Source organism: Diuraphis noxia, unplaced genomic scaffold (genome assembly GCF_037042655.1).
Source record: "Diuraphis noxia isolate RWA-SAM2 unplaced genomic scaffold, SU_Dnox_SAM2 contig0001, whole genome shotgun sequence".
In the NCBI taxonomy this organism is placed as follows: domain Eukaryota; kingdom Metazoa; phylum Arthropoda; class Insecta; order Hemiptera; family Aphididae; genus Diuraphis; species Diuraphis noxia.
In genome coordinates this window covers 33,465,649-33,481,450 of record NW_028301711.1, presented here as the reverse complement: position 1 = coordinate 33,481,450, position 15,802 = coordinate 33,465,649, and the positions used below count along the sequence as shown (strand labels likewise).

General features: G+C 26.6%; 2 protein-coding genes across 4 annotated transcripts in view; both read left to right on the top strand.

Moving 5' to 3' along the window:
* The window catches only part of LOC107165733 (retinoic acid receptor RXR-alpha-A-like), a 30,897-nt gene extending 27,496 nt beyond the window's left edge, over positions 1–3,401 (top strand). For all 3 annotated transcript variants that reach the window (XM_089216071.1, XM_015514098.2, XM_089216072.1), the window contains one exon: positions 78–3,401. In XM_089216071.1, coding sequence (XP_089072197.1) covers positions 78–343 — 266 coding nt within the window. In that variant the 3' untranslated portion in view covers positions 344–3,401. The remainder of the gene's footprint in view (positions 1–77) is intronic.
* A 10,287-nt stretch (positions 3,402–13,688) lies between these two features.
* On the top strand, positions 13,689–14,949 carry LOC149060581 (dynein axonemal heavy chain 9-like). The gene is made up of 5 exons (XM_089216532.1): positions 13,689–13,771; positions 14,134–14,273; positions 14,345–14,485; positions 14,577–14,788; positions 14,848–14,949. Exons 1-5 carry the CDS (start codon positions 13,695–13,697, stop codon positions 14,947–14,949), a joined length of 672 nt encoding a protein of 223 aa, XP_089072658.1. The 5' UTR covers positions 13,689–13,694.
* The last annotated feature ends 853 nt before the right edge of the window (positions 14,950–15,802 follow it).

Here is a 15,802-nt window from a genome sequence, read left to right as displayed (position 1 = left end):
TTATAAATATCAATTACTTATACAAAGAATACATTTTTCTTTATTCATATAACTAATAGTTCTTATTTTTGTATTAGGTTCAAAAGGTTTGCAGTCTGTGAATGAAGTGGAGATATTACGTGATAAGGTATACGTTGCGTTAGAAGAATATTGCCGTACAACACATCCAGAAGAACCTGGGCGATTTGCTAAACTACTTCTTCGGCTTCCTTCATTACGCTCAATAGGTTTAAAATGTCTGGAACATTTATTCTTTTATAAACTTATTGGGGATTCGCCAATTGATACATTTTTAATGGAGGTTCTTGAATCATCATCACATGATGTTCAAGTAGCCACATGATTTCTAAAAATTTTGATAATTAATAATACTATTACTTGAATATAATGGTTATACATTTATAAGCTATTTATTAGGTTAAAAAAAATAATATATAAAATTGTTTGTAGGGATTTTTTTCTTCAGATTAATGAGTTTATGTTTTATATGGTTTTAGATAAATCACTTAACCAATTTAGAAATTTATAATTATGTTAATGAATGATTTTAGCGCATTTTTATAAAACAATAATTTATTACAAAATATTAATTATATTATTTTAAACATTTCATTATTGACTATTTTTTTAATTTTAATTTTTTTGATTATTGATTATTTCTATTTATTTTTATCTTAAAATACTGTAATTTCTTAACCAATTTTAAATAACTGAATAAATAACATATATTGTTCATAGGTTTACATTTTTCCAATAATTAGTTAAAAATCTTAATTAGATGTCTGATTTTGATAAGTTCGCAATCTATTAATCACTCACAATACTATTGTTTCCAAAAACAATTGCACATTATTTTGTCGTTAACTCTTCGTTTGTATGATGCCTTGTAATTTCATCATCACTTATGATTTATTTCAATTAAATCTTTTATTACTTATAATATATGACGTACTCCCTATGCATTATTCATTAAAAATGAAATAATGAAAACCTAATATTTTGTTTTATTGTGAAACAATATAATTTATTGACTATTAAAAGTAATTAATTTATGATATTAATATCATGAATGTCTTTAAAAATAATCGTTCAAACACGTAGCTTTTTTACAACCATGTTATATGTTCATAAATCTATTTATTTTTTTAGGTACATTTTTTGAATAATAATATTTATTATTAATAATGAAGACATATTCAATTAGGTTAGTAGGTATACAAAAATGGTTTTCAAACTTAATTTTCAGTATTATTTGAGTGTAATCAGATTTAATTTCAAAGTACTTTTAGAATTTAAAGTTCATTAGTTTATTGTTTCACTTGAGATTTACGTACACAGTTTTACAATGTTTTGTATTTATTTTATTGATATGTGTACTTTGTTATTACATACATATTAACTATAAACATTTTTTAACTAAACTATTATAAATTATCTATGATAATTATTTTAAATATCTCTGCCTTAAATAATATACAATGTATAAAAAAATTTTAATTATCTATTGTCTTTGCTAAAAAAAAATAACCATATAACTACTTAAATCAATTTCAATCCTAAAAAAATATAAATGTTTAATTTATTAACGTTTTAACCTACTACTTATCAACACATGTTTACTTTTTAAACTAAATAAGTATTATTAATTTCCATGATTTATTTTTAATAATTATAAACAAAGAAAAAACTATTTTTTAAACTGCTGACACCTTAAAAAGTTACAAATTATAACTGATTAAAAAAAAAAAATTAAGAGTAACAATATTTCTTGTATAAGCTTGATACATATTTTATTTAGTTTATTTAAATTCTATAATAGCACTTATACATTTAAAAATTTGTACTGTATTGGATTACGTTTATATTAATTGCCAATAATATTTTTTGTTACATTTTTAACCCAAAAAGACCTATTAGTTATAAAATAAACAAAAAATGTTGAGTGATTTTCCATGTGATTATTTTCAAAATTGTACTACCTATCTTAATTTTATACCTCATTATGTTTAGGAATTTAATTTAAAATTTGATGAAAAATGAATTATGATTTTATTATTCAATGTAAACAGTTTTATTTTTTTAACTTATTATTGTATTTACTATTATTTTTAATAAATAACTAATTATTATATGGCATTGTAGGTTATTAATTATTAAGATGGTTACGGTTTTAAATATGTATGCATATTATGTTAGATATTAGACTTTTAGGTTCCTAGTATTTTTTATGTGAATTTCTTCTTATCATTTATTTTATCTTAATGATATTTTTTTAAGAATATATTTTTTTAATGTTAGTATTTTTAGTTTTATCTCAAGAAAATGACATTTTATTCATAAAAAAAATGTTATATAAAAATAAAGAGTTACACTGTAAGTAAAAAAAAGGTATATTTATTTTTTTTAAAGCAGGTAAGTAAGTGGATGTCACTGCTGTAGGTACAGTAGGTTACAAGTGGGTTAGTGTAATGACTAATGGATGGTATTAAATTTGAAATCAATGATATAGTATCATTGTATTCAAAAAATGCTAGTTAGTAGAGATGGTTTATCAATCTAGAATATGTTATGCTATATCAATTTATTGTATTGTTAGTATTTAAAAAAAAAAAGACCTATAAAATAAATTCCAAATTAATCAAGCCATATTCATTATAATATATCCAACAAACCAACTCACTTAGTCATTCATTGTAGGAATTGTATTTAACTACTATGAATGACTGAGTGAGTTGGGTTATTGGGTATATAATGAATATGATTTGATTAATTTGGAATTTATTTTATAGGTACCTATCTACATTTTTTTTTTTTTTTTTTTTAAATAATAATATAATAAATTAATATAGTATAACATATCCTAGATTGATAGATCGTCTCCACTCAGAATTGTTTTTTGTTTACAATGATTATATCATTAAATTCAAATTCATTATCATCCATTACAGTAATCAACTTGTAACCTACTGTACAGCAGAGTGACATTCACTTACTTATCCGCTTTTTTTGTTTTGTTTTTCCCGCTGATTTTGAAAACTACTGGGAATTTTAAAATTTGACTTCCTCAATGCACCAACTAGATTCACTTTCCAACCGGAAAAGCTATTGAAGTTTAAAATCGAAGCATTATTTCGACAACTTATCTTGTAAACAGCCACAAAACAAAAAAACACATCCTTGTAAGATCAATATATTCATTGCTCCGCTCATAATCTAGTAATAGTATAGTAATATACAATTTTTATCAATAATTATTAAGTAAAATATTAATATAAAATAAGTTAATTGAAAATTACACAAATTAAAAAGTTTAATATATTATATTTTAAGGTATATACCTACATATGTATTAGGCATATAATTTATAATTATTAAAACTTATATATAATTTTTGTCATCAATTATTTGATCAGTGATCGTCGTGTTTGATTATAATGTGAACTCCTAGGTATAGTATATAGGTTTATATGGTATGTAAATGCAAGACCGATCGTTAATCGTTATACGTATGGTAGATAATCGCTATCTTTTATAGCTAAGATAAAACATCAATAACTGATTATATTTTCTGTTAGGTACTTGTTTAATTTTTGTAAAATCAATATTCGTGCGTGCAATAAATATAGTGTCAGCCCGTGTACCACTCGTTGCGTCGTTTCCATAGTTTTCAACGTTCAAAATTATAATATGGCTGAATTTATCAAAAGTAAAAGTGAAAAACCGTTATTAGTTTTAGATAGTTCTAAATTTAGTATCTGATCAGAGAACAAAAAAAAAAAAAATTCAACTCGTTGGCGATGTATTCAAAGAGATTGTAATGCTAAAGTGTTAACAAAAAATAAAGTTGTTGTACAAGATCATCGTGAACATATTTTATCACACAGCCATAAGCCATATGATAGGAATACAATATTGAGGTAAATTGTTAGCTCTGTGATTAAACGAAAAACAGTTGATGCACCCTTAGTTAGATCGAAAACAATTATCTTAAAGTAGTTGGTGAAAATATTGAATTCTTACTGTTTACTACATACCTATTAGTTTATTTTTATTTTTATGTAATATTATAATTATACATATTATTGATATTATTATTTTAATTAATTCATATAATATTATACATGTTGTGACATATTAACATAAAAAATAATTTTAATATCTAAAAATTCTTATATTTGAAATAAATTTCTACATTTTATGCAATTTTTGTTTTGGTTGAAAAGGGAATCGGCTGAGAGGGGAAAGGTACGTTTTTGGTTGAAAACGGCCATGCCTTTTCTGTAGCTGTGCACTAGAAATAAATTTTTGTTATAAGTAGTAGGTACCTACAAGATATTCCATATTTTCTGATTGCTGGTTAAATCTGGGGTGTTTATTTATAAATAGCTTAAATTTTTTTCTACAGAAATATTTACCATGAAAAATATAAAAATCATCATATACCTAGATTTATAATTATTTTTAAGTTTTACCTATTTATAAAAATCAAAATATAGGTCTATCACTGCGAGTAGTTTCATTTCTCATGTTTTTCATGCCTTATTATATTTAATGATTCAATGAATTATATCGAAAAGAAGGAAAAAAAGTAATATATAATTGTTGTAATATAATTTTAATTATTAGAGTTTACAAAAACTTTTACCTCATCAAATATCCCGTTATTTTTATTTATTGTAAAGATCTCGGGATCTTTTCAATTTTTATACTTTCAATGTTTTTACACAAATTATTAAATTAATCAAAATAATGACTCAATTACTACACATTATACAAAACTTAGTTTTCTTATGTAGCATTTTTAATTTTGAAACCTTAAAACATATCAGTCATATACAGAAGTGTTCCCATTAATTTTTTTGAGGGTATACTATATTATCATCAAGTATAAACATTTAATACAGTAAAAATTGTTTTCTTTTGGTTTATAGAAGTAAAGCCAGTAAAGAGTGTATCAATAATAATATGGAAAAATTTTTAACCACATATTTTTATCCATTCCTATAATAATATTACGAATATTGAAAAAAAATCTTGAGAGTATACGGTGTACATGTATACCCTATGGGAACAGGGAACACCCCTGGTCATATACTCATATTGAATATACTATATTACTATATATAGTGTGGCGAATATGAATAATATTTCAACAACCATGGTTCGAGAGCAAAATTTGAAATATTTTGTGCGAAACGCAATCAAATAAAACTATTAGGTATTAATCAACAAAAGTATAAATAACTTAGAGGTACTATAACTTATTTTCAAATTGTTAGTTTTTTAGGTTTTAGGTGTCTAATCATCAGTTAAAATACTTGTTATAGTCGTTTGAATCTGAATTCAGCGAACTTTCCCAACTTGTTTAAATATGTCCGTCTCACCAATACATTGTCGTTGTTAAGCCGATGTCAATATTTACAATTTATTCGTTATTAAAATTAATAGGATTTATTTAATAATAGACTGATTAGGTAGCATATTATAACATAGGAAAACAATTTCAGGTCTTGCTTTGTAAAAATGAAAAACGATAAATTTTCATTCAAGACTAAGAAATGATGTTTGGTGGTTGTACCAACGATGGAAGCTGGTATATAACAGAGGTCGGAAATTAATTTCTATTGGAGTCCGGAAGATTAAAATAATAAATAAATTAGGTCCAGTGAAAAAAATTGTTGCTGAATCTTTATGTTTTTATGAAGATATGAATGTAATATGAAGAAAAAATGTTAAGACATGTCAACGGTCCGAAGGCTTTCTGCGTTCCACGGTCCGGAATCCGAATTCGGGCCGTGGTCCGCCAGTTGCCGATCGTTAGTATAATATAAGGTGTAACGTGTAACAGCAGGGGCTATTTAACAAATTTCCATTACAAATATTATTAAATCTGTTGAATAGTCTGTTACATTCTGTATATTAAATAAGTACTGCTTCTAAAGTACATTATCTTATAATATACCTAAATGACTTGTTGAAAATAACGAAACTCTCTTTTAAATATTGGGACCTTTTTCGTTAATTCACTACCACTATTTTATTTTATTTTTCGTTTTTTTTTTTAGATGATTATATATATTAATGGAATGGTTCACGGAAATGTGTTGATAAGTTAGATCAAGCCTTTGATAGGAGCGCTACTCATCGGTAATTTATTATTGTCGTGTCTGCAGCAACATGTTCAATAATAATTGGCAACAATGTACGTGCTGATCTGTTGGGAAACAGGAACTAGAAAAGTTTCTTTGGCTTATTAATTTTGTAGTCTTAAATCCTAATACTTTGGCTCACACTAATACTATTGAGAGTTCTTGGAGCAAAATGAAAACTCGAAATATAAAACAGTGGGCTACCTACCGACCAATGCTGAACAGCTACTATTGATAGAGTATAATATGTGGTGTAAGAGCGTTATGGTCCTAATAATTTATTTGAAACAATACTACAACATATTGCACACTTCATGCCCCCAAAATCAAAATAATATAATATATATATATAATAATCTAAAAAAAACAGAGAAACCAAAAAAAAATAATAATAATAGTGGTAGTGAATTAACGGAACAGATACAAACATTGTACTAAAGTTTATCGTTAATCATTGCATTTATAATACAATATAGTACTAAATTGTAGATTTCGTATTTTTGGAGTTACAAACAAAGTTGAGTATTTGTCAGAAGAAAAACACAAGTAAAAATGTTGTGAAAAATATATTAACTAAAAAATATCGAATGAGTTATATTACTACATATATTTTATGCTTTACCCAGCTCTAATAGAGATAAATCGTTTTTATAGTACCTACCTAGTCATCATTATATACATATCATAGTTTGTTAGTTTGTAATTAATTTTTTTTTAAATATTATATTGTCATTTTTTTGTGCATACAATTTAAAAATTAAATCTTGTCAATAATCATTTTATGTGTGCTAGTGATATTACTGATAAACGAAATATATCTATACCATGCACGTTATACCGACTAAATAATGGCTAACGTAATAAGATTTGATGATTTGATATACAACTTATATGCAAAGAACAGCCACCCATAAAGTAACATTTAATAAACTGAGACTTATTTAGATTTTTTGCCAGAATGATAAATAATTAATTAGTTAAGATTATAATCTTTACCTACTTTCCATAAAGTTTTCTAGGAATATTATCTGACATAGTGTTGAAGTCAAGATTCAAGAGGATGATTTCCTGGATTAAACATTTAATAGTTTAAAAGTTTTTGGGACATTTCGGGTATTTCAAATGAGAGTTAAACTCAATGTTCGGAACGTTCACTAAAAAAATGAATTCGTTCACGTTCACGTTTAGTCCTTAAAAAAGGAACTCGTTCACGTTCACGTTCATGTTTTTTCAAACGAACGCGTTCACGTTCATGTTCTTTGAAAAAATGACGCGTTCATAAGGTCGTTCATATAATTTTTTGTTTATAAATAGTTTACCAGTAGTTTGAATAAAAACCCTTAAAAATATAGGTCTCAACCCAAAAATAAAAACATTTTAGACTTTAGAGCATATACATTTTCTAAAGCATATAAATTATATACATATTAACATGTTATATTTATTAAATAGTAAATAAATTGAGCGTCTTCAAAATCGTTCAAATTCATTAAAAATATAAACGTCGTTCACGTTCACGTTCTATTTTTAAAAAATGAGCGACGTTCGCGTATCGTTCACTAACTATGAACGTGAACGTGTGAACATGCGTACATGAACGACGTTCTTTCCAAACACTGGCTAAACTAGAAGTATCGTAGTGATATAATTACTTGTAGTAGTTGATATAAATTTTGTACATATGACTTAAGGTACGAGGTACGAGTATACCAACATCTTTTTTAATATTCCAGTTTAGTACATTTTTTTTCCAAATAATAATAATAATAATGGTAGGTAGGTGTTTCAGAAAATTATCCACTATATTGTGAAAGTCACTTAAACAGTTTAAAATAGAATAATATTAAATTGAACACGACATGTGATATTATAGAATATAGATTATTTCCCATAAGTACCTAGTTAAATAGAAAGCAAAAAAAAAATTGTGAATATATATTATGTCTTTCTTTCAGATTAAAACAATTAATACTTTGATATAATTTTAACTAAAACTTCTAGTGCACATTGACATATTATATTTCAATTCTTTATTGGAACATGCAGCTTTCAAAGGTAACATAAAAATTAGTTATACGTCAGACGTTAATTATTAGGTATCTTTAGTGGTGTATTTAAGGTTTTTCCGCCTCTAGGCACTTTCCAATTCGCCGCCTTCCTCCCCCTTCATCCTTTCTACAATTATTTCTAAAACGTATTTAAATATATAATTTACTGTATTATAATATTATATTAAAAAGATACATTGAGATATATGTAGATATATGATTAATTTTGAGCGAACAAAAATTAGTTGAGTTTGATTTCATCAAATGAAAAATAATTTTTCTAATTTTGTAAAAAAAAATTGTTGAAATTTGCCGCCCTCCAATGTTGCCGCTCTAGGCCCGGGCCTATAGGGCCTGTGCCTAAATACGCATCTAGGTATCTTAGTATCTATGATATTGATATATTATATACATATTTGTAAAATTAACTAATAAATAATTAATATTCATCATCCTGGTGATTTATGTAAATAAATAATCAACTGTCCAAAAAGCAAAATTTGATTTTTATAAAAACTAAAATTTATTTTTCAGAAAATTTGGATGATTACAACTTTACAAGTTACAAATAGAACATATTTCTGAAACGTTGTTTTAAGAGATTTAATTGAATCTCCCTCATTTAATTCTGAACTTATCAAGCGTACCTACCTACTTCATTTATTACTAACCTAAAACTATTTTATAGACTATGACTAAAGTATTTATACTTTATACATTATACAATATACAGTATTTCCATATAGTATATTGTATTTCATTACAGTTTTCATTTCTTAAAAATGAACAATAGTTACTTATCTAATAAGTAATAAATAATAATTAATATCTGAAAATAGTGAAAATAATGAATCAATATTATTTAAATAAGCCTTGCAAACAAATATAACATTTTTGTGTGTGCGCGTTTTTGTAATAAAGTATATCACTATCACTATATATTTAATCAATTATAAAAAATATATTAAAAATGTTAAACTTTAAACAATTCATAATAAATATTTTTACTTTAAAACGAAATATACCTACTGAAGTAGTGAAATGTAAAGAAATTAAAAACAAAATAAATTAACTTAATTTATTTATTCAAATAAAAATGAAATCGTTAATTAAAATAAATTTAGTAAATTAATAGTTAAGTTAAAGAAAATAATCCAAATATAATTAGCCCTGCAGGCCTGACTATTATTCACATTCCCATCCCTTTTTAAATGTTTCCCAGTGTTATACCTATTCCCTGGCCTTGGGCCATGGCCATTGGGCCGTGAAAGCGATCGAGGCTCTGAACTTTTTTAAATAATTTATAATCAGGGCCCCCACAAATCGCGGTCGAAAAATTGTCTCTTACTCGATACAGCTAATTTAACGATGAAGTGTGGAATTCAATTTTATTTTAGCTGCCATCGGATACTTGCTGTCGTGAAACTTGGGGGTCCGCGAGGCTCATTAGTCACTGCAGAGAGTGGTAGGTGGTAGGTGGAGGCTAGAGATGACAATGTCGTTTTAATTTTACAACTATAAGTTGCTCCTATTGTAATACAGTAAAACTTCCATATAACGGTCACCGAAGGGACTGTAAATAATTACCACTATTTAGAGTTGGCCGTCCTACAGAGGTGACCGTTAACAGAAGTTCATCACCTTCAAGGTAACTGCTATATAATAAAGCCAATAAGGTCATGACAATTTTAAAAATTAAATACCAAACAAACAATTCATATGAATATGGGTATTAAAAAATATATTTATGATTAATGAAATACATAGGTAGGTACTATAGGTACAGTAAAAAATTTAAAAAAATTTCATAAGCTTTTTTAAGAATTCATATGGTTGGTTCAGTGGCGTAGAAAGACTTGTTAGCGCCCCTGGCCAACCTAGGAAAATGCGCCTTTTAAGCGATTAAAAAATTGACGAAAACACGAAATGATATATATTTTTATTTTTTATATATTATATAATTAGGCAATACAACATTATATAATTATAAGTTATTATTACAATGTAATTTTGAACTTTAAAAATTTTCTTTTCTTGCTTTAAGGCTAGAGAATTCATCGATGATTTCGTCATATGAAATTTGTCTAGAAAATCCATGTTCTATGCTAAAAGTTCCATGCTTGTGAGTCTCTCTTGTCCAATAGTTGATCTATTTGCGCCCCTTCATAATTTGCGCCCCTGGCGTAGGCACAGTTCGCCATACCCTTGCTACGCCACTGGGTTGGTTAAAAACAAAAAAAATGTATGAGGTGATAAAGATTTGTGATAAGGCTTTGGCGGTGGTGTCGTTTTGAAGGTAAGAATGTTTAAGCTATAAGTTTGAGTGTCTAATGTAATCTCACATTGACATTGCCCATTAAAATCGGCAAGTCAATAATACGCGCAGCTTTCCGTCACACGTCCGCTGCATAATATAAAGAAGAAATAAAAACTTGATGTTTTTGAAAATGAATACAGATCCCCAAATGTCAACTTGTACTTCATCTAGGATTTGACTTCAAGACAAAATATTTAGGAATACCTATAGTAATAATATTATAAGTATTGATAGTTGATACCATGAACTTAGCCTATTATTTATAATCATAATACTTTATTTAAGCATATTATTTTCAGAAGGTATGATCTTTGACCATTGTAGTTTTGTGTATTAGGTATAAGTTTAGATTGCAACCAACTAATAATATTAGATTAAATTGGAGCAGAACTCCTAGAATAGAGCACAGTTTGATAATTACTAGCTGGCATAATGAAGAAAATTACTTTTTTAGTACTAAAATAGTAAAATGAAAGGATGGTTACTATATACCTAAATACAATGTACATTTTTATAATTGCAATATAATTTTTGGATATTTAGTTTTAATAAATAAATACTAATTTATTGCCCGATTTAGAGATTCCGCATGACCGCATCTGTATAATTTTAAAATGATTTAATTAAATAATAGTTACATCCTAATTGTCTAGTGGCACTTAATATATTCTTACACTATTACATACCATACCAAATATTAAAAACTATACTACGGCCATTGTAAGAATAACGCTACTGAGCGACACCATTATAATTCAGTTATTTGCAATGGCACACCGTGTCTTTGTATCATACATTATTAAATAGTTAAATATATTTTGATAACTGAAGTATATTTTATCTTTCATAAATATATAGATATTATTATATTAATAAGTCCAAGTGTACCTATTTAGTGGCCTTTATAGTATTTATAATTATAAAAATTGCCTAATTTATCCCTTAGAACACGTTGAAATATTATTAAAAATAAAATAATATAATTTGATCGTTTTTTGTTAACAATTACATAGATAACACCTTAGTCCCTAACTGTCATTGTGTATACAAAAGAACTGAATGACTGATGGATTACTGGCACGAATTATTCACACATTCACGCAATAGCCTTCGATATAGCAATTATAGTCACCAAGGTAACTAACCTATAAGATTATAAAATAAACTGTAATATATATTGTAATCTAAATATTCTGTACTATAAGTAAATGTTGATTATATGTATACATTTTTGATTTGTAATTTGTATTTATAAAGATGGACAATGCAGAAAATGCAGAATTGGATGACCAACGGTTGGCCTACGTGTATAAATTTCTAACCAAATCTTTGCATATAAAAAACGATTTAATTGACACAATGTTGAAAAACAGAGAGTATCGTGTAAGTATACTATTGTCTTTGATTTATATTACATAAGAAGTTATATTAATAATAATTACGATTCTTATCCATATTAAGACTATTCGTTAAATATTTAATTAAATATTTAAGAAATCAACTACTAAAATACCTAATATTATAATACCTATGTAACAAAATGTATTAGACTTGACGGCTTGATTTATAAGGGGGCATCTATCTGTGTGTGTGTGTGTGTGTGTGTGTGTGTGTGTGTGTGTGTGTGTGTGTGTGTGTGTGTGTGTTATTTTTTTAAATTATTTGTTTATCAGGTCGCGTGGCCAATTAGGTACATAAGCGATGTGGAGGATTAATAATTAGGAGAGTAAAAGAAAAAATATTTTAATGATTTGAGTAAGTTAAAGTTTTGGAGTGAAATATTATTCTATACTTTGTTGTATAACTAATTAATTAATAATAATAAAATAACACAATTTCATGGTTTTTAATAGCCAACTGTTTTTAAACTGATTACCCGGCCAATATGTGTCACATACTAAACTGAATGGAAGCAAGTAATAAGAGAGTAGGCATTTTGAGATGAGGATGTTGTTATTATGTAGGCTATGAAGGGTATTGACGTATTGTTATTAATGTAACACGGAGCTATTGTTCTAAAAAATTATAAATATTTATCTCCAAATTTCCGAATCTAATGTCACCATTACAGTGTTAAAAATTCACTTTTTTAAACGCATGGTGCACACTTACACAAATTAGGTGCCTATTATAATTTTTTTTATATTTCATAATTATCTAAATTGGTCATCGCTTATCGTGTAATAATGTATAATATATACATTAATAGCAAAACAAAATACAATTTGGAAAATATGTACATGTAAATGAGAAACTTTTTAAATTGGATTAAAGAAATATTTACAATCTTTTAGTACGAATAACAAATACAACAAATAATATATTTACGTACTTAGTTTTGTTGTATACAACTTTTAGGCTTTGGTAATGAATTTTTTGAACATGCCAGATCGAAATTCAATTTTTTTCACGTTAAACTCTACTGGTTTATTAATACCAATGTACAACGAATTTCCTGATGGTTACAAGTCTAGAGTTTCGTATATTATAAGACTTGAACCAGTTGAAGTTACGAACGATAACTGCGACTCAATACTTTATTGCGGAGAAGTGTCAGCAAATCCTTTGGATGATTTAAAAGCAATCACTGAAAATGTAAGTAACACAATGACAAATAGGTATAACCATAGGCGTGCGCACGGGAGGGGCAGGGTGGGCAGCTGCCCCTCCTGAGGGCTACTTTTTTTCTCCCAAATATAGTTTTAAGAAAAAAACATTATAATATAATTTTATATTACATTGAGTCAATGAATAATATATTGTGAATATTGAGTATACGGTGCACGATAATTTCGTGTTGTCAAAGGTCCAACTTTGTTCAATCCACAAGCGATAGGTACAGCGTTGATAATATGTGTTAATAGATACGTAGCAATAATACTAATAACCAAAATAATATTCAATTATATATTATAATACTACGACTGTATGTAATATATACAATATACATTTTGGCCCCCCCCCCCTGTCAGCAAGGTCTGCGAACGCCTATGGGTATAACATTATTAAACCATAAAAATATAGTCTTAATAAAATATGTATTCTTATCTTGAACAGGCTTTGTTAAATTTGTTCTCCAACAAAGAAAATTTTTTCAAGAACTGTTCAGATGACATTGTAGTGGAAGTTCAAGATAGGCTTAATGATTTTCTTACAAACATAAATAACATATCAGGACAGATGAAAAATCGTTCAATATTGACATTACCCTATGGCTATGATAACATAACTACTGCTTTAAAAGCCGCTGAAATGAGGTACCGATTTCCTACTCAAAAATAATTTTATCAAATTTATTACAATGTGTTTTCAGTAGAAAATGTTTCTATGTATTACTATGCACGAAATGCAATATGTTCCAGTTTATATTTTTATACTAGCTTTATTCTAGACATTATATAATTTTTAAAAAGGTAGGCTAGTGGGTATCTACTCGATATTCTCAAAAACGTGATCAAAACACAAAACTAACCCTCACTGTAAATTAAATATATTCCTCGTTCCACTCTGCAGAATCTAAGCAAATGGATGTTTGCTTGAATTTATATAACTCTGAATCAAATCAATATATATATTTACTTCTGAATACTAATAATTTATTGGTTAAATACCTGTTTAGTGATGGAAAAATTGTTGATGATGTGTTAAAACAAAGATTGGAAAACAAAGTGTACGCTTGGTTCAAAGAATTAAAAATAATGGTATCGCTCAAGCCAGGTGTAATTTTGGAACAAGATCCCGCTGCGTTGCCTTCCCAATGTATATGCTAAACTAAAGAAATATAGTCCAATTTTCTTAAATTTTCATACTGACACATTTTTAATATACAGATCTTACTTTTTGGAAAAATCGAGAACAGCAACTTATAAATTTTCATGGACAAATTGACCAACAGATCGGAAATTTCTTGACCATTACGAAAAGCCCATGCATGGATATTTATAAGCAAATAACAGAAATAACAGTGACTGGTAAATCTATTTGTCGAATTTTTATGGTTTTTGCATTATACTCGTAAATATTTATTTCTGTGAACATAATAATTATTTTGTTTTTATTTAGAAAAACGAGAAGCAAATCTTATAATTACGTTTTTATCTGCACTGACTAAGCACATAAATACGATTGAAGGAAATGGTTTGGTCGAATCTAAGTTAGAATTATGCATTTTGTGGAGAAAGTTGGCTTTGATATGGATAAATTGTCCAAATTTTCAAAATTACAATTACATAACTACCTTAATAAAAGTATTATGCAATATGGTCATGACAGAAGTAAGCAAATCAAGTGTATAGATTTATAAATTTATTTTTATCGAAAATTGATGTTATAGTCTTCAAGATATTTAGAACCCACCGCTTTATTTCAAGGCGAACTAGCGGAGAATTTAGTAAAGATTTATGATATTCTAGAAATACTAAGTTATTTCAAGTAATAATTATATTCATACATATTAATATTAACCTATTATTTGTTTATTGTCATGATATTTCGCTAAATATATATTATGTTTCAGAAACGAATTCAAAGTTACTCAAACGGAATATTTTCAAGAACAGTTTGATACTTTTATATCGACAAATTCAGTTTCACGTAATTACAAACCACGTTATTGGAATTTCCACACAAATGACCTTTTTCAGAACATTGATGCATTTGAAAATCGATTAAATTGCATTAAAGTATGTTAAAAATGTATTACAAACTATCGTATAGGTAACTTCAAAATACACATATATCAATATTTTACACCAAGTTAACAGATTTGAGTTACTTAATAAAATTAAGTATTATTTTAGAAATCTTTATAATGATTTGAATGAGTATTAGTTCTAAATAATTGTATAAATTTAAATATGTATTAACTATTATTATATTCATAATAAGTAGGTAGCTATCTAAATTCATATTTAAAATTCTGAGAAAAGTAATGAGTGTATTTATTTTACAATAGCTGATAATGTGTATTTTTTTATCTGTCATCAATCATCATATACCATCGATCAGATAATAGGTACTAAATCTTTACTCATTAAAAATGAAAGTTAGTAGCCATTCATTATTTCAAAATGTATTTATTTTTAAAGAAGAATTATTGTAGGAACATGTTTTTTATTCAAAAAATGACATTTAAAAAGCTTTTTAAATGTTGTTTTAGAACAACTGGAAATCATGTAAAAAAACATTTTCAAAAAGATTATTAATTTTTGAAATAATGAGTGGTTTATGATAAAATATTCGCTCTATACGTAGGGTTACATATTACGTGATGTATAATGTATATGCAT